Raw genomic sequence first — 18073 nt, 5'->3', positions numbered from 1 at the left:
TGTGTCAGGTTGTCTTTTGGTGTGTTGTTTGGATTCTTTTAATGCTGGGTGACTTTAGAACAAAGAGTCAAATGATGGTGGTGGAGTTCTCTGTCCACAGACAGATGGAATGTGCTTTCAACATTGGGTTCTGGTTGGTTTTACTACTTATCATAAATCCTTGATGCATCTTTTACTGAAACGGATAAAGAAGAAAGCAGTGAGAAATATGGCTGCGAATAATGATGAAGGTTTGTCATGATAAGAAAGCAACCAGAAGAAAGTTGTGGGGTTTTGGGGTGGGTTTTTTTTGGTGTTGCCTTTTTCCCCCCAATCCAGCCCAAACCAGAAAGAGGCTGTAAAGGATGCTAACATCATAAGAGACAGAAAACAAACGTGGGAGCCAGATAAAACACATCTAAAATATAAATGTTTGCATTCATTGCAATAGTCACTGTATTCAGGAAGGGCCAGTGTGGAGAATGACAAAATTGTGACCTCATTACTACTAAGTGAATACTTGTGGTGATGAAGTTGTACTGTCTTGCTAACACTGGCAGTACAGCGCTTTCTGCTAATACAGTGTAGTCTGCCTGACCACAGAGTCAGTCAATAAGTCAATAATGAGCATGGATATAAACCTGGAACTCATCACCAAGTCTGGTACTTTAATTGGTGTTACTCTCCTTTATACTGTAACTTAAAAGGGGAATGGCAGTTCCTTGGCAGATTTAACTTGACGAGCCATTGGTCGCTCTGTGGCAATGAATATTGCTATATGACAAGAGCTGAATGAGTAGGATATACCTGAGCTCAGGTAAGGGGTTTTTTTCACTTGTCTGACTTGTTTTGGCAAATGGATTTTTTTTGCTCGCATTTTGTTCGTGTGATTTAGACCAAGTCCCCAGCTGAAGATTCCTGTATGTGACAAATGTTCCTCGTGATGGCCATAAAGGGACTGAGCCTAATCAAAATGGTGTTAGTTCTGCTGATTATGGCTTGTTTCTGTCACAAAAAGCTGCTTTATTCTTTTATTTAGTGATTTTTCAGTAGTTGAAATAATACTATATTGAAACAGCACAGCTGCCATTTGATGTGCAAGTTGTGGATGTATTGATGACTTTCTGATAAAATAGGGGAGGTGAGGTAAAGCACATTGTTTTGAGTGCTGAAATAATAATGCATACAGATTAAAAAGAACACTGGTTTGTATTGAAGCAGTGGCTTTTCTTCTTGCCCTTTCACTGTGGTTCATACTTTGTATAAATGGGTTGTGCTTTCCTGTTTTGCAGTCTTCAGTGTTTGGCAAGATTCCTGTACTTCCCAAAAGTGTGGGTAACTCTTGGGAGATGGAGAATATTGTGCACTGTCCACGGCAGGATTAATGCTGTTAAAGCAGCAGCGCCTTGGGGGAGTGAAAGTTTGGGCTCTCCTGACAATCGGTACTGGAGAGGAGAGAGGCAGGTATCTCCCTCCTCCTCCCTCCCAAGTGTTTGCTCTGTTCCTCCAATAGAAACTGCTGCTTTTGTGGGGCTGTAGGTGAGGGTTGGTGAAACACTTCCTGAACTGCCACCTATTGATCCTTCAGTACTCGGGGCTCTGAGAGCTCAGGGAATTTGGTTTCAAGATGATATAGTTAATTTGGTTTTAGTGTAAAGTAATACTCTGGGCTGAAATCTGGTGGTGCAGAAGCTGTGTCACACTTGCTGTGGGGATGCATACTCTCTGCATTGCTGGAGCCTGCATTTTGGCATGATTGCATCAGCAAGAAAACCTGTATCTGGAAAAGCAGATTTCTTGCACTTTTCCCCTGCCAACAGTCTATTTCTTGCCTTTCCCCCCTGTCCTTTTCTTTGACTCTCACACATTTAGCTGGATTCTGCCATGACTTAAACCTTTAATCTTGAAACTGGGTTTTACTTCCTCACTATAGCTAAAGGAAGACCTTAACTATCTATAAAAAAATTACATGCACTTCTTAAAAGTAGATTTGAGGTGAGATTCTGTTGCCTAAGGACAGAGGTCTGAAGCTGTCATAGGTGCTGCAAGTTGTTGAAGACATCTGTGTAGAGCAAGTATTCAAATCTGGGAGGCAAGTACTCTTCTGGAGAAGCAATTGGAGGCTGGTGGGGCCAATTATGGTATAGAAAATGGGACCCAAGTCCTTTCTGTAGGCAGTGTAATCCAACCCAGAGTTTCAGAATTAGCATACAATCTTTGGGGTGCTGCTGTGTTAATCATTCTCCAAAGTGGCAAAACACTGTCTGAGGAGAGTATGTTTTTGTATTTTAACCCTTCCAGTGTGCACCTTGCACAACACTTCAGACTGTAGCATCACTAGATTTGCAGCTCTTTGGATTTTTTTATCTTCTTTTTGCTTAAATGGCCCAAACTTGGGACTTTGTGTAGATGTCCAGGCTGCCTGGTCATAGTAATAATCTTGTAGACCAGGCTCCACTACCTGCCTGCTGCTGTCAGTGTATTGCGTTGGAGCAATTGGTTTTGATAGCTGTTGTTTTCAGCCAGTGAATCTAACTTCAGTTAGTAAATTTGAGAGCTGAAAGCCTCTTTCATGCTCCAGTAATGCTTCAGCAGTAGTGCCTTTCAGAGTACACTGTATGACAGAAGTGTCCTGTCCAGTACCTACTTGTGTAGCGGAGACCTTTGTATTCAAACTGTACAGGACATTGCTAACCGCAAATGTAGTCAGCACAGCTCCTGTGTTTTCCACAGGTTGGCAACTGTAGCTTTGCTTAACTGTTTGTAACATACATTGCTCTCTCACATAGGGATCTTTAGCAAAGCCTGGGCCTTGTGACCCTCCAGCTCCTAAGTCTCTTACTGAGTTTTTACAGAATCTTGGTTTTACTGACACATTCAAAGTAGGAATGAAGGACGCTCTTTTTTTTTTGCTACAGCTCCAACTAGCGATCTCTGAACTGCCCTGTGCTGAAGTTACAGGCTCTGTATTACCTCATGGTCTGTACCCTTGAATTGGTGCTTTATGCTTGTGGGTGCCACTGAAAGAAGGAATGTAGGTACTGGAATGCAGTTTGTAAAGACCTTCAAGGTGACACAAAGTGGGAGTTAGGTCTGAAAGCAGAGCTTTGGGGAAGAGGGTACTTCTTGGTCATTTCTTCAGCATTTCAGATACAACTGTCACATAACTGGTGAGTATAAGGTAGCTCCATCTGATCATGGCAGTGTTCAGCTGGTGCAAACCAGTTCATTTTTGTGCTGCCAACTGGTGTTTAGCATAAACAAGGCCTTAAACTGGCATTTGTGCTGATCTAAATGGGATGTACTTCTTTGCTGTAGTATTCCTGTTTTGTGTCAGCTATAAGCTGCTCAGAAATGGATTACTGAAACTGGTGCAAATTTGTGGTATGTGACTACCACAGGTGAAGCTGTTCTATTGATAAACAAGAGGTTTTGTTTGTGCTGCAGACCAAGATTTCTACTGGCATTAGGTAAAACAGTAGCAAAATTCCTGGCAGTGTCAACAGCCTCTGGTGTTGCTTCTTTTATCACCACTGGAACATGTGGCTTGCAGGCTCTGAACTGTTGTTCAGTTCTGCATGTCTGCTCTTACTCATAGAGATGGTTCTCTCTCATGCTGAAGAAAAAAAGCTGCATTTTGATGTTGTCACTGGAATCCCATCACTTAGTGCAAAATAGTGTGGGTGCATCCTGTGGGTGCACCCTGAAACTTGATGGCTGCTATACCTAATACGTGATTGCTGATGACTATTCTTGATGAGTCTTGGACAGCTTGGCTTACGTTTTTTAATTGGTGTAATTATTTCTGATTGAATTTGTTATGGGGAAAAGGACTGTACTGGATGCAACAGCTTGAGGCTGCTGCAGCTCTCTGTGTCTCCAGGTGTAAGCAGAAGCAAGGGCAAAAATGTGTTTCCAGTAGGCACGAGTGCATAGAGCACAGAGAAGCATGGCATGCATGAGTGTGCATCTGGCCATGTAGGTCAGGCAGACACAGAGGAATAGACAGCAGTGACTGCCTAATCTTGCTCCCTTCGCCATCTGAGCAGGATAGTAGTCTGCTAGAGTGTGTGTACATATAAAAATGTTTGTGTGTATATATATGTATGTATGTACAAGGTGGATTCCCTCAAGTAGCTGGCTTAGGCACTCGGTCTGCCTAGCAGTTGGTGCTGAATTCCAGTCTCCCCACTTGTTGGCGTCTGGACACTGAAGCCTCAGAGGCCACAGCCCTGCTTCAGGTGATGGTACATGCTGACTGTCTCTTGGCTGACTGGAACTGCCCCTGATGTCCAGCACCCCTTTGTCCCACATGACCCGGCCCTTCAGTGAGACAGAGATGTGCATATACACACAGAGCACCCCCTGGCGCTGCCCCAGTCCCCCAGTAGCCAGGACCTTTGTTAAGCTGCACACACATGCACCGCACCTCTCCCAGGGTTTATAGCTAAACTAGAATGTTGATTCCTTTCTTCCCCTTACCTCACATTTGGTACATGAAAGCATTTGGCTGTTAATTCTTGACTTTTGTCTTGTGCAAAGGTATCTTAGAAACTTGTGAGAGACAACTGTCATGCCAAGCTGTTGTAGAATGGCTGAACATGACCCTTAGGAAAAAAATCACAGTATCCTTTTAACTATCTCCTTCCTTTCTCATTCCTCTGAGCATTTTTTCCCTTCCTGAGCTGATGTTGCCAGGATTTGAGGTGTTTCCATTCCACCACACCAACTGTATCTAGTGTATGGGTGTTGTGGTTTAACCCCAGCTGGCATTAGTCGCTTGCTTACATCTCCTTGATGGGAGGGGGGAGATAATTGGAAGGATGAAAGTGGGTTGACATAAAGACACTAGGTAAAACAAAAGCTCTGTGTGCAAGCAAAGCAAAACAAGGAATTAATTTGTCACTTCCTCTTGGCAGGCAGGTAGGTGTTTAGCCATCTTCAGGGAAGCAGGGCTTCATCACATGTGATGGTGACTTGGGAAGACAAATGTCATAACTTTGAACATCCCCCTAGTCCTTGTTCTTCCCACAGCTCTATATGCTGAGTGTGAGGTCATATGGTGTGGTGTATATCCTGTTGGTTAGTCCAGCTGTGTCCTCTCCCAGCTTCTTGTGCACACTAAGACCACTCGCTGGTGGGATGAGGAGCAGAAAAGGTCTTGACTCTGTGTAAGTACCTCTCAGCAGTCATGAAAACATCTCTGTGTTATCCACACTGTTTTCAGCACAAATCTGAAACACAGCCCCATACCAGCTACTAAGGAAAACTCAGCTCTGCCCCAGCCAAGACCAGTACCGTGGTGCTGAGGGCCTCCCTTTTGCTGCTGTCAATATGCCTTCATAAAATGCTGCAAGTGTCAAAATCACAATCTTGGATTCTTTTCTATTTGCAGAATCCTGTATTTAAGCAGTTTCTCTGTAGAGTCAGTGTGTCCAGTCCTTATTTTACTTAGCTTGAGCTCCTTTTTCTAGTCAAAAGGGAAAAAATACTTCATGGTCTTCTACAGAGCCTACCTATGTTACTGGTTTGAGGCACATTTTCCAAGTGTCTTACAAATGTATTTCCTTCAGTTAGGTGCTTCTGAGAGATTCTCCCACAGCATAAACTTATGTTCCCAAGAAACTTTCAAAGGGGTTCTGGCCTTTGTTGCTGCTCTTTTGCCTATTTTCTGCATCCTCACAGTAAAGGCACAACTGTGTTAGTTAAACTGGGGAGCAGCCCTAGTGAAGTTACCCTGTAGTAGGCAACAGAGAGTACAAAATTCTGGTCTACTGGTCACTCTGGATTGTGGTGCTTTCTCTTCTAGCCATGATGCTGTGACTTTGTGACACAGTGGATGTGGTGTCATGAATAGCCATAATGGAAAAAGGCAGTGTGGGGCTCCACAGAGGTGTTTACCTGTAGCTGTTCTGTGTTTTGGTGTGAATTCCCTTAATGTTCTGAGTTGGTGTAGTGGGCTTGTTCTCAGAAGTACCTGGTTGACAAGATGAAGGACTGCTAGTCTAAGCCTGGTGCTGGTTGAGGTGTTGATGGAGGGAAGACTGTTAGGTTATGCCTAGACTGTGCAAAGCCAGGCTGTTTTCATTAATTAGTTTTCCTGACATGGCACAGGACACCAGGCCTTGGGTACTCAGCTAACATAGGGCACGGGTTGATAACTTAGTGTTAGCTGTCTGAAAGCTCTGACACTGCAGGGTCAGATTCTGGCGTGAGCTTTGGCAGTTCGGTGAAACCTTGCACGGAGGGATGGAGACTAACGCCGGTCCGGGCTGTAGCGTTCTCTCCTCAATAAACGGTTTCCCCGGGGAGGCGGGAGGTGTGGGTGCTCATGTCCGTGTCTCGGCTCAGCTCTCCCCAGGGACTGGAAGGTGCGGCACCCATTGTGTTTAGGGAGGAGAACCGCGAGGGAGGCGGCAGCCTCCACCCTGGGGATAGCGGGGCCGTGCGGCTGCGGCCTGCCGGCCGGGGAGCCACCCTTAACGCCCCCGGAGCGCAGGCCGCGGGGGCTGGAGAGCAGCAGGAACCTGCCGAGGCCGGCCCGGGGCGCGCCGCTAGTTGCCTTTGCCCAGCCCGGGCGGCCACCGGGAGCGCGTCCCGCCGGCGCCGCCCCCCGGCCGTCGTGTGCAGCGCGGGAGGTGTCCCCACCGACGCCGGCGGGCCCCAGGCCAGACCCGTGACCTGGGGCGGAGCCGGGTTTCTCCGTCGCAGTGGGGGGGGCGAGCGGTGCGGTCGGCCGCGTCGCCCGCTCTCGTCGGACGGCAGCAGAGGGGCCGCGGCTTTGCCTCTCGGAGCTCCGCGGGGCTTCGAAGGCAGCAGCCGGGGCGCGCGGCGGTGCACCCCATTCGAGAAGCTTCCCTGCGCGCGGCGCTGTGCTGCGCGGGACCGGGCTGGGCGCCGGGCCCCGCGCTCGGCGCGGGCACGTGACGAGCAGGCGGGAGGGAGGGGGGAGCGCTGGACGGCTGCGCGTCTGCGCGCGTTGCGGCGCGGTGACGTCAGCGCGGTGCGCACGCACGTTGTCCCCAGCTGGCGGACACACGGTCCGCGTGAGGAGAAAGGAAGTGGGAGGCCCCTTGCCTCGCCGCGCCGCACGGTAACTACGGGGAAGCGGGGTTGCGCTGGGGCGGGGAGGGTGTGCTGGCTCCCGGCGCCGGTCGCGCCGCGCTCCAGATCCGCGCGCCTCCCCCGCGCCTTCTGCCTGCCTCCCTAACTGCGAAAATTAACACCAGGCGCAGCCACGAGGCACCGGGCGCGGGCCCGGGTCCGCCGGCCGCTCCCCGGCGGCTACGCGAGGCGCCGCTTCGGGGTCGCGCCGGGAGAGCCGGGTAGAGCTGCGCCGGCTCCCGGCGAAGAGCGGTACGGCTTCTCCACGTGCGCCCGTGCCGCTGCATTCCGTTGTCGTCAGGTGCCGCAGGCAGTGGTTCTGGCCTCCGCCAGAAAGTCCGTGCGGTTCCTGGCTGCGGCTGCCTGCCCCCATGCCCAGGCTTCCGGCTGGGGGCCGTCCGGCGGCAGGGAAGCGGGGGCGGGCATTGAAAAGCGACAAGCGCGCCGCTCGGGCCGTGACCGTGCCGCCACCTGCCCCGGGCGGAGCGCTACTCTCTAGCCGCATCGGGCGCAGCTCTCCGGGCTGCGCCCGCCCCTCCGGGTGCCCGGGCGGGCGGCACTGCTGCCATGGTGTTGAACGGCAGCGCCGCGCGTTCAGAGCTGTCTGCCATTGGACCCGGCGCCGGGCTCCCGTCGGCAACGCGGCGGCGGCGCTTGGCGGGGTGTGCCGCGGGTCTCGCGCTCCGCAGCTCCCCTCCGCTGCGTGCCGGTTCTCACGCGGGCAGCAGTATGTCGTCATCGGCTCGCTGTGCCTAACGGTCCTGCCGTTCGGGACCAGAAACCCGGGCAGAGCGCCTTCTCTCTCAGCCCTGCGCTCCAAGTCGCGGTCACGTTTGCAGGTTGGGGCGGCTGGGCTTGGGTTTGTTTTGAAACGGACTTCTTCCCATCTGATGGTTTTGGCAGACCTCAGTGCAATTTTGCGTGCTTTTGGCCACTGCTGCCTCGTTAGATGTTGGCTTTCAAATAAAAGGTCAGCATGTACGTAGAGATTAAGTCCCAATACCCGAAGCTGCTAGAATTTAAGATTTCACAAATACGTTTTGAAGTGCTGGATTAGAAACCCCATACTATGCTAAAGTAATAGCCTAGTGTGTATGACCAAGGGTAGTAAAATGTGTGAAATTGTTCTTTTAATAGGCCATATTAGTGCTGAAATAATGTAGCTTTTGGCTACTCTAATTACACGTTGAAACCACACACATCTTAGACTGACTGGATGCTGTGAGCGGTCCTTACAGTGGAAATAGCTACAACAGTGCAATGTGAGAACTTCACATGTTGGAAAACAGAAACTGTGACTCAGTAGCTCTTTGTATGCATAATTTTTTTTGCTGAATGCATGGTTATTGAGCTTTTAGGAGTTTTATTTCTACCATGTCTGGAGTTCTACCTTAAGTAAATTTTAAAGTTACAGGTTTTCTGCATATCTTAAACCAGATGGTTTGTGATTTGGAATCACTTTGAGAGTACATTTCCTTAATAAGTTGATACAGTTTTGGTGTCTGTTGCACAGCATTGCTGTGAACTCACTGTATGATTGTACCTTCAGTGTACATAGAAACATATAACCTGTGTATATAGAAAGGGTAGGTTGGTGGGAAAATCAACAACTGAGGATACAGTTTCTTTCTCCTCATTCCAGGTATCTGATTTTTAAAAGAGAATGATGTGGGTTTGGTTGGTTAGGGTTGAGGGTTAGCTTTTTGTGTTGCTGAGACTTAAGGTTATTCTCTGTTGAACAAGTAAGGCAGTGTTCTGGAAAATACAAAGCTGGTTTTGAACAGCTGCCTTATTTTGTGTTCTGCACTCTATTAACTAGTGCTGGGTGGGTAGGGGTGTGTTTGTAGACCTGTTTCCTCCTCAGAGTAAAACTGAAAACCAGGTCTTCTAACTCAACAGGTTAATACCTGTTTTGTTCTTTTCTTCTAATTTAGCTTTTGGGCAGAGTTTTAAAAGGCAAAGTTTAAAGGATGGAAGTAGGTCTCATCTGTTTCCTGGGTGTCAAGAACATTTATCATGGAGTACAAATTGCCTGCCTCCTGAGCTTTGAGGTTATTTCCCACGTGCATGTGGCAGCTGGTTTGCACAGGGGAGTGTTTCCTCCTAGAGTAACCCAATCCTAACAAAATATATATATATGGAACAGGCTGCCCAGGGAGAGTCTCCCTCTCTGGAGATATTCAAAACTTGCCTTGATGCATTCCTGTCTAATCTGGTATAGGTGATCCTCCTCTGGTGGGGGGATTGGACTAGGTGATCTTTTGAGGTCCCTTCCAGACCCTGAAATTCTGTGATTCTGTGAATACCTCGTTGTCTTAAAACTCAGGAATTTGGGCTAATTCTCTGGGAAGGGAGTATGTTCATTTTCAAGCAGCAACCTGCTTGTGATGGTGATTTGGACTTGTCCTTATTCCTATCATCTATACATTTGATGCAAGATTCAAGAATATTTTGTCAGTGTTGTATTCTATATGTAACAGGGATCAATGGTATCAGCATCTCACTGTAGGAATGAATTTGTGTGAGTTACCAGAAACACTGAAGTTTAAATTTTCACCCTGGGAAATGTACAGACTGTTTGAAATACGGGGTTTATGGTCTTTTGTAAGAGTGTTGACATAATGCTTGACCTGTGAGGCAAACACACGAGGTGAAATACGCAGATGAAGGTAACTTTTTTTTAGTTCCCTAGACAGGGATTAGGCTGATTGTAACACTACAAATGTTTTCTTACTTGATATAAACTATTTCCATCTTTTAGAAGATAGAGGTAGCTAAGGTTACCTGGTGCTTCATGTTGATCCTTTTAAGTTTAGCTGCACAGCCTTTTGGGGGTTAGTTTGTACATTTCTCCCCCCAGAGTTTATCTATTTGAACTGTTTTTTCCATTCTGTTGTTTGTCTCTGCCTTTGGTAGATGTTTAAAAAGCTCTTGGGCTTGAAAGGAAGTACGAAGAAATCCCAACTGCACAGACAGTCTGTTTCAATCAAGAAATGTGGGGACAATGTCTCATCTTCCCCCCACCCCCTCCTTTCTCTTTTCTTTTCCATTTTTCAGTTTGGAGAAGTTTTGGACCTCTGGGAACTTCTTTGTTCTGGCAACAGCAAGTGACTTCTGCTGGTGTCAGAGAGGCACCGTTAGCTCCACTGTGTGTTTTGCCGAATGCTGTTTGTTAAGCAAATCATCTGAAGAGTTGAGGCAAGATCAGAACAAAGAGCACTTTGAAATATCAAGCAAAGGAAGGAGTTCTGTGGTGGCAAAGCATTATAGGAAAATGCAGTTTGAAGGTGTCATAGCCCTTGTGTCTGTGAGGCCTAAATTATATACACCCGGGCAACCTTGATTTGATCTGTCCTAATTGTGCTTGATTTCATAGTGCTGATTGTCTTTTAAGTTTCTAGCATGAAGAAGTGTTACAAAAAGGATCTCTCATGAGGCTTAATTACTTTCTTAGACTGTATTTGAATAATTTTAATGTGGTTTTGCTTTCTTCCAGAATGGTGAACACACATAGGAGATTATCAGAACTGTGTAGCACTTGCATTTGATTTGAGAACCTGTCAGAGCGCTTGTCATGGAGAATCAGCAGATTGTCTTGAGTAGCCGGGATGGTGGGACCGTGTCTGGTGCAGCACCTGCTTTTTTTGTCATCTTGAAACAGCAACAGGGGAACGGCAAAGCTGACCAAGGCATCGTAGTAGCAAACCATGATGCTTGTGCTCTGGCCAGCAGTGTATCAACTCCAATCGAAACCAAAGCCAAGGCCTGCCTGCCAGCTGAGTGTGTCTCCGGGGGCATTACTGTCACCCTAGATAACAACAGCATGTGGAACGAGTTCTACCATCGCAACACAGAGATGGTCCTGACAAAGCAGGGGAGACGCATGTTCCCCTACTGCCGATACTGGATTACAGGTCTGGATGCACGTCAGAGGTACATTCTGGTCATGGACATATCGCCTGTGGACAATCATCGATACAAATGGAACGGCCGTTGGTGGGAGCCCAGCGGGAAGGCAGAGCCCCATGTTCTTGGGCGAGTGTTTATTCATCCAGAATCCCCTTCCACTGGTCAGTACTGGATGCACCAGCCAGTATCCTTCTACAAACTCAAGCTTACCAATAATACCCTGGACCAGGAGGGTCATATCATCTTACATTCTATGCACCGTTACCTGCCACGGCTTCACTTGGTGCCTGCAGACAAAGCCACAGAAGTCATTCAGCTCAATGGCCCTGATGTCCATACGTTTACTTTTCCACAGACGGAGTTCTTCGCAGTTACAGCCTACCAGAACATCCAGATTACCCAGCTGAAAATAGATTACAATCCTTTTGCTAAAGGATTCAGAGATGATGGGTTGAATAGTCGGCCTCAGCGTGATGTGAAACAAAACCGTAACTCAGGATTGGAAGGAGGTGACTTTTTTAGCCCTGGTAGCATTTCTGGTCACACTGCTGAGATTGATACCTTAGATTTACATCAGAAAAGTTCAGATTCGTCATTCAGTGGTCACAACCTATCAGATGCTGATCTGGACAAAGAGCCTTTTAATGCAGAAAGGGACTTCCTGGGTTTCCTGGACACTGAGCTGTCTTCAAGTGGTATGCCAAAGCTAAAACAAGAAGTCTCTGAAAGGTGGGTTATCTTAATATTTCTGGCTGCTGGTTGAGAGGAGTGTTCAGTAAAACATCAAACACAGTTAAAAGTTGTTCTGCCTTCAAATGGCAGAACATGTAGTATTATTAAAAGCTTTTCTTTGCTTTGACAGCAGTCTATTAGTCTGGACTTCCTGATGTGTCTGAGGGGGGTGTAAGAGTTCAGTATTCCTGTGATGCTTTAACTCTTTTTGTAAAGAAGTGTTGAGGGGGTTGTCTTGCCCCTATAAGCATTTTAGAAGACTGGTTTTTCAGAGTTTCAGAGCAAGTTGCAGTCATTGAAGTCTTTAAAGTTGCTTATCATAGCGACGTGTTGTCTTATCTTTAGTGGGAGGGTGAGGATGTGTGGTGTGTATGGGTATTTAGATTGGGATTGTGTAGGGGTTGCTGCAGGGCCGTTGTAACTGGCAGCAGGCCAATGTTTTGTTAATAACTGCTCCAGTAAGGGTTTTTTTATTCCACAAAGTAGAAAGAAGCATCCTGCCTCTTGGTTGTCCATTGCTTCATGCTTGCTGTGAGGTAAAAGACCCTGCACCTAGACAAGTACTTCAGAGTAACTGTTACACTGTTCAGACCTTAATTTACTTTCTGGTAATTTTATGTCTATGTGCTAATCCAGTATTGACTTTTTGAACCATTCTGTTTGTCACACAGAGAGAAATCAAGGTTATATTGGGAGCCTACTCAGAGTGTTGAACCTGCAAACCAGCAAGTGCTTGTAGAGCCAGTCTGGTGAAACCTTTTACTCCACTTGAATTTACGTTTCCAAAATCTAGGCAAAAGAATACAGCCAGTCTTAGTGAATAGTTGATCTGTGTCAAGAGATGATAGAAATACTTCAAGCCTGAATAAATTATTAAAAGTCAAACAGAAAAACCTAACTCCAACCAAATCAAAGCTTTCTCTCATGTTTCTTCATGTCTGCCTGTGAATACCAGATTAATCTGGCACAGATTGAGTGACAAAACTAGCCTGAGGTAGATAAGTACAGCAAGAAATTATTTAGCTGCAGGATATCAGGATGATGTTAATGGTGTAATTAGAGGCCAGTTCTGGGGGAAAAATAAGTTGTATGACAATTACACAGTTTGTTTCAAAGGCTGTATTACTACTACAATATATTTTAGAGAAGACAGATTTGTCTTTTATTTTCAACTTTGAGAAAGCTTCTATTTGCCTTTTGAATAGCTGAAAACCTTTCCAATTACAAAATTCTGTATTCTTTGAGGCTTCATTGAGTTTAGCTTTAATCATTCTTAGGAGTGCTGGAATTGTTTTGGGTTCTAGAATGGCCTAGCCTTTAGAATAGAACAGAATTAACCAGGTTGGAAGAGACCTCTGGGATCGAGTCCAACCTATCACCCAACACCATCTAATCAACTAAACCATGGCACCAAGCACCCCATCCAGTCTCTTCCTAAACACCTCCAGTGATGGTGACTCCACCACCTCCCTGGCCAGCACATTCCAATGGCCAATAGCTCTTTCTGTGAAGAACTTCTTCCTAACATCCAGCCTAAACCTCCCCTGGTGCAGCTTGAGACTGTGTCCTCTTGTTCTGGTGCTGGTTGCCTGGGAGAAGAGACCAACCCCCACCTGTCTACAACCTCCCTTCAGGTAGTTGTAGACAGCAAGAAGGTCTTCCCTGAGCCTCCTTCTCTCCAGGCTAAGCAACCCCAGAAAGCACCACTTCTTTGGCAGCACTTCACAGTGTCAGTGTATTAGGAAGAACAACATCATCTGCACTTTTTACATTGTCCAAAAATGTAAATTCTAGAGAAAACTTGAAGTCTGCAAGTGCAGTGATTACAGAGAGGGTAGCTTTCTTCAGTTCTTAAGAATATAGTGTGGAGAAGCGTGTAGGTAACATTGCATACTGGAATTGAAACAGGAAGGCTTTGTAAATAATTACTGAAAGGTTTATTTTGTCTTCAAAGAGAGAGGTTTTCCCTTCTTGAGGTCAGCTGCACTAGGAAAAGCTGAAATTCGGATAATTTTTATTGCATGAAGCAGCTCATTGCAGCAGGTTACTTGGAGAACTGTTTGAACAGCTTGGGGGTTTGGCTTTCTTCCTTCCCAAGGAATAAACCCCATTGTTTTAAGGATCATCTTGAAGTCTCTTCAAACCTGGTCTATTCTGATTCTTACTCTAATTCTATTCTTATTCTATTCTGTCAAGGACCTTCCTTAAACAAATGGTGCATATTGGCATACTTATTTTTTTTGGTCCAGAGCATGTTATATGGTTTCACCTCCAAGACACTTTTAACTCTGAAAGGTGCTAAAAGCTTGTAAGCACAAATTATTCGGTGAATAAGTGTTAACACAGTTCTAGAACTACCTTCAAGCATTGTCCAGCTTTTTGTTTTATGTTGTTGTAGTATGTGGGGGAAAGTCAGATCCTGTACCTGGCAGAGAAAAATTGAGCTCATCAAAGAAATGTCAGAACTGTCTTTATGTGCTGCAGTTCTCAGAACATTAGTTTTCCTTTTCCCTTCAGATCTGTTCACGGTGTTTTTATGTTGTGCAGCTGATACCTATTCATAAACATGTCAGCCTTGCAAGGACAATGAGCAAGTGTCACTTTCCTTTGTGACACTGGGCTCATAAATACTTGCATATTGATGAAGGTTGGGCAATTTGTATTTATTTTTTGTCATGAGCAAGCTACTGCTAGTAATTGATGAGCACTCTCTTGCTTTTACACATGACAGTGATTTCTGCAGAGTTTAGCTTTGAGTGGGAGTCCAAAGCTGGAACTTGATATCTCTCAATGTTCACTAAAGGAAGTGGAGTTCCTAGTGCTGTCATCTATGTTATTTCATAGAATCAATAAGGTTGGAAAAGACCTCAGAGATCAAGTCCAACCTGTCACCCAACACCTCATGACTAACTAAACCATGGCTTTAAGTGCCACATCCAATCCTCTCTTGAACACCTCCAGGGCCGGTGACTCCACCACCTCCCTGGGCAGCACATTCCGATGGCCAACAACTCCTTCTGTGAAGAACTTCCTCCTCACCTCCAGCCTAAACTTACCTTGGCACAGCTTGAGACTGTGTCCTCTTGTTCTGGTGCTGGTTGCCTGGGAGTAGAGACCAACCCCCTCCTGGCTACAACCTCCCTTCAGGTAGTTGTAGACAGCAATGAGGTCTCCCCTGAGCCTCCTCCAGGCTAAACAACCCCAGCTCCTCAGCCTCTCCTCATAGGGCTTGTGCTCCAGACCCCTCCCCAGCTTTGTTGCCCTTCTCTGGACACAGTCAAGTGTCTCAAGGCCCTTCTTAAATTGAAGGGCCCAGAACTGGACACAGGACTCAAGGTGTGGCCTAACCAGTGCTGAGTACAGGGGCACAATGACTTCCTTGCTCCTGCTGGCCACACTATTTCTGATGCAGGCCAGGATGCCATTGGCCTTCTTGGCTGCCTGGGCACACTGCAGGCTCATGTTCAGGTGGCTGTCAACCAGTACCCCTAGGTCCCCTTCTGCCTGCCTGCTCTCCAGCCACTCTGACCCCAGCCTGTAGCACTGCCTGGGGTTGTTGTGACCGAAGTGCAGCACCTGGCACTTGAACTTGTTGAATGCTATCATGTTGGCCTCCTATGAATTTCCCACCAATGCTTAATTTTTCTGACATTTTTGAAGTGGGAATTAGGATTCCCTGGGGATAATTTTGATCTTGAGTTATTAGCACAATGTGGAAATAAAGTACCATTTTATTTATACAGTGTGGTGTGGTTTTCATTGTGGGGCCTGGTAGTATGTTTCATCAGATGTATTGTAAATAAAATAAATATTCAATTTAAGATGTGGATGCTTACACAGAATCATAGAATTGTTTGGGTTGTTAACTCAGCACTGCCAGACCACATCTAAACCATGTCCCTCAGCACCACATCTGTCTGTCTTTTAAATCCTACCAGGGATGGTGACTCCACTTCCCTGGGCAGCCTATTCCAGTGCTTGACAACCCTTGGAAGAAATCTTTCTAAATTTCCAACCTAAACTTCCCCTGGCATTATTTGAGGCCCTTTCCTCTTGTCCTACCACTTGTTCTTTTGGAGAAGAGACAGATTCCCCACCTCACTGCAGCCTCTTTTCAGGTAGTCTTAGCGTGACAAGGTCTCTCATCCTCCTTTTCTCCAGGCTAAACAGCTCCAGTTCCCTCCACCACTCCACTCTCCTCCATGTAAATTGTGCTCTAGACCCTTCACCAGTTATTGTTTTTTGTGCTCCAGCAGTACCTTTGTGTCCTTCCCATAGTGAGAAGCTCAAATCTGATCACAGTATTAGAGGCTTCACCTCACCAGTGCCAAGTACATGTGGACAATCACTTCTCTAGTCCTGCTGGACACACTGGTCCTGATACTGGCCAGGATGTTGTTTGCCTTCTTGGCCACCTGGGCACACTCCTTGCTCATACTCATTGGGCTGTTGACCAGCAACTACAGATTCTTTTCCACCAGGCAGCTTTCCAGCCACTGTTCCCCAAGCTTCTAGTGTTGTGTGGGGTTGTTGTGATCCAAGTGCTGGACTCAGCACTTGGTCTTGTTGGATCTCATCCCGTTGGCCTTGGCTCATTAATCCAACCTGTCCAGATCCCTCTGTAGGGTCTTCCCTACCCTCCCAGCAGATTGCCAGAGCCACCCAACTGCAAATTTACTGAGGGTTCACTTGATCCCCTTGTCCATATCATTGATAAAGACATTAAAAAAACAGGCCCCAGTCCTGTGCCCTGGGAAACATCACTTGTGATGTGTCACCAACAAGCTCCAACTCCATTCACCACAACTCTTTAGACTTGGCTATCCAGACAGTTTTTTATCCAGGAATATTTATGCCTGGAACCAGTCAGATGTTGGGGCTATGATGTACCCTTTCTGCATTCTGAATTTCCCTGCCTCAAAGTTACAAATACTGTGGGATTTCTTTAAAGATCCAGCTGTCTTCCTTTTCTATTGTAGTTGTCTTGTGTTTAGGCCAACTGTTTATTTTTCTTCCCTCCTTGTGTTCCTTTAGGAAGAGGAAAGCAAGTCATCAAGAGGTTTGAAAACCTCAGTCACAGATTGCCAGATTAATTCTGAACAAAACTGCTTAGCTCTTTTTCCCCGTGGTATATTGTAAAATGATTTGGGGGAAAAAAATAAATCCCTGTATCTCAGTGTTTTCAGTAAATGAGCAGCTAAATGGTTTTTAATGTGGCAGAACACAAGCAAGTGGTGTTTGTGCTTTTACTGCTTTGCTGTGAGGATACCAAGTACAGTACTTGGGGTATAGAAAAAGGTTGGTTAAATACAAGCAAATACGTGGCAAAGAAGGAGCTGGGCAAGACATTATTTCACCACTTCAGTCTGATCTCACACTAAGCCAAGACTTTTGAGAGGACAAACTTGAATCTTTCCTTAGGAAGAGAACTTTTCTGTGGCTGTTACCTTGCACATAGCTCCACAAACTGAGGGCCCAATGAAATTACTTCAGTGAGAAAAAGCAACTCTTGGAATTGTTTTAAAAGTTGCTAATTGCAGGTAAACTTAAAAATCAGAAAAATCATGCTCAGCATTTTTGTCCCAATACTTGGCTGATGATTTTTGTCACCATTATGGCTTATGACTGAAAGTACGTTTGTGTCTGAAAATGTCATTTTTATAGTGGAGCTGCTTTTTTTTTTTGGATACTGTCCAGATCCCTAACAGAAAGGTAATCATTGGCCCAAGTGTACATCTTGCAACAGATAAAGAAAAATGGCTACAGAAGTCCAGGCTTTAACTGGGCTTCCAACTGGAAACAGTCAAATTCCAATGAGAAACTTCTAGCCAGCAAATTTATTAGTTTTGTTGGTTTTTCCCCTGTCTCTTCATTTTAGTTTAAGATGGAGGAGCAGATGACTTAGATCTTCTTAGCAGCATTCAATTGTGGATCCGCTGTACTGAATCTGCCCTAAACTGTGATGTCACAGGGGTTTGAGTTGCCCATAACCTGGATTGCCTTAGGATTTCTTTCACAATAAACTCACTGAAGAATAAAGGCTTTTTAATCTTGCAGAGGCTTTGTAATATTCAATTTAAGACTCTTAATTAAATGAAACTCTTTAATAGGACATTCATTGGCCAGAGAAGACAGTAGATACAACAGGACTGATACGCCTATCTGCTGCCTGGCCATTTCCTCGCAAGGCAGGTTTTTGTTTCAAGCTTAATGGTAGTTACTTAGTGTCCTTCTGAATTGGAGCAAGTTTTCTGCATAGGTGCTGGCTGTCTGATTCTATGTTGTGTTTGTGCACATTTTACTACAATGTAATATTCCCTTCATAATGTATTGTTACTACAATGATGTT

At 45.9% G+C, this 18073-nt stretch overlaps 1 protein-coding gene across 8 annotated transcripts in view; it reads left to right on the top strand.

Annotated features, from left to right (window-relative positions):
* Positions 1-18073, top strand: part of MGA (MAX dimerization protein MGA) — a 74327-nt gene that overhangs the window by 2433 nt on the left and 53821 nt on the right. For 6 of the 8 annotated variants that reach the window (XM_068161410.1, XM_068161414.1, XM_068161412.1 and 3 more), the window contains exon 2: positions 10580-11721. In XM_068161410.1, coding sequence (XP_068017511.1) covers positions 10658-11721 — 1064 coding nt within the window. In that variant the 5' untranslated portion in view covers positions 10580-10657. Of the gene's footprint in view, positions 1-6987; positions 7073-8033; positions 8054-10579; positions 11722-18073 lie in introns of those variants that run through there. The other 2 variants (XM_068161408.1, XM_068161409.1) reach the window with 2 other exon arrangements.

This window comes from Melanerpes formicivorus, unplaced genomic scaffold, assembly GCF_026170545.1.
Source record: "Melanerpes formicivorus ecotype bairdi unplaced genomic scaffold, bMelFor1.0.p_v2 SCAF_58, whole genome shotgun sequence".
Taxonomy (NCBI): Eukaryota; Metazoa; Chordata; class Aves; order Piciformes; family Picidae; genus Melanerpes; species Melanerpes formicivorus.
Note: the sequence above shows the minus strand (reverse complement) of the source record. Positions and strands in the feature narration are given on the sequence as shown.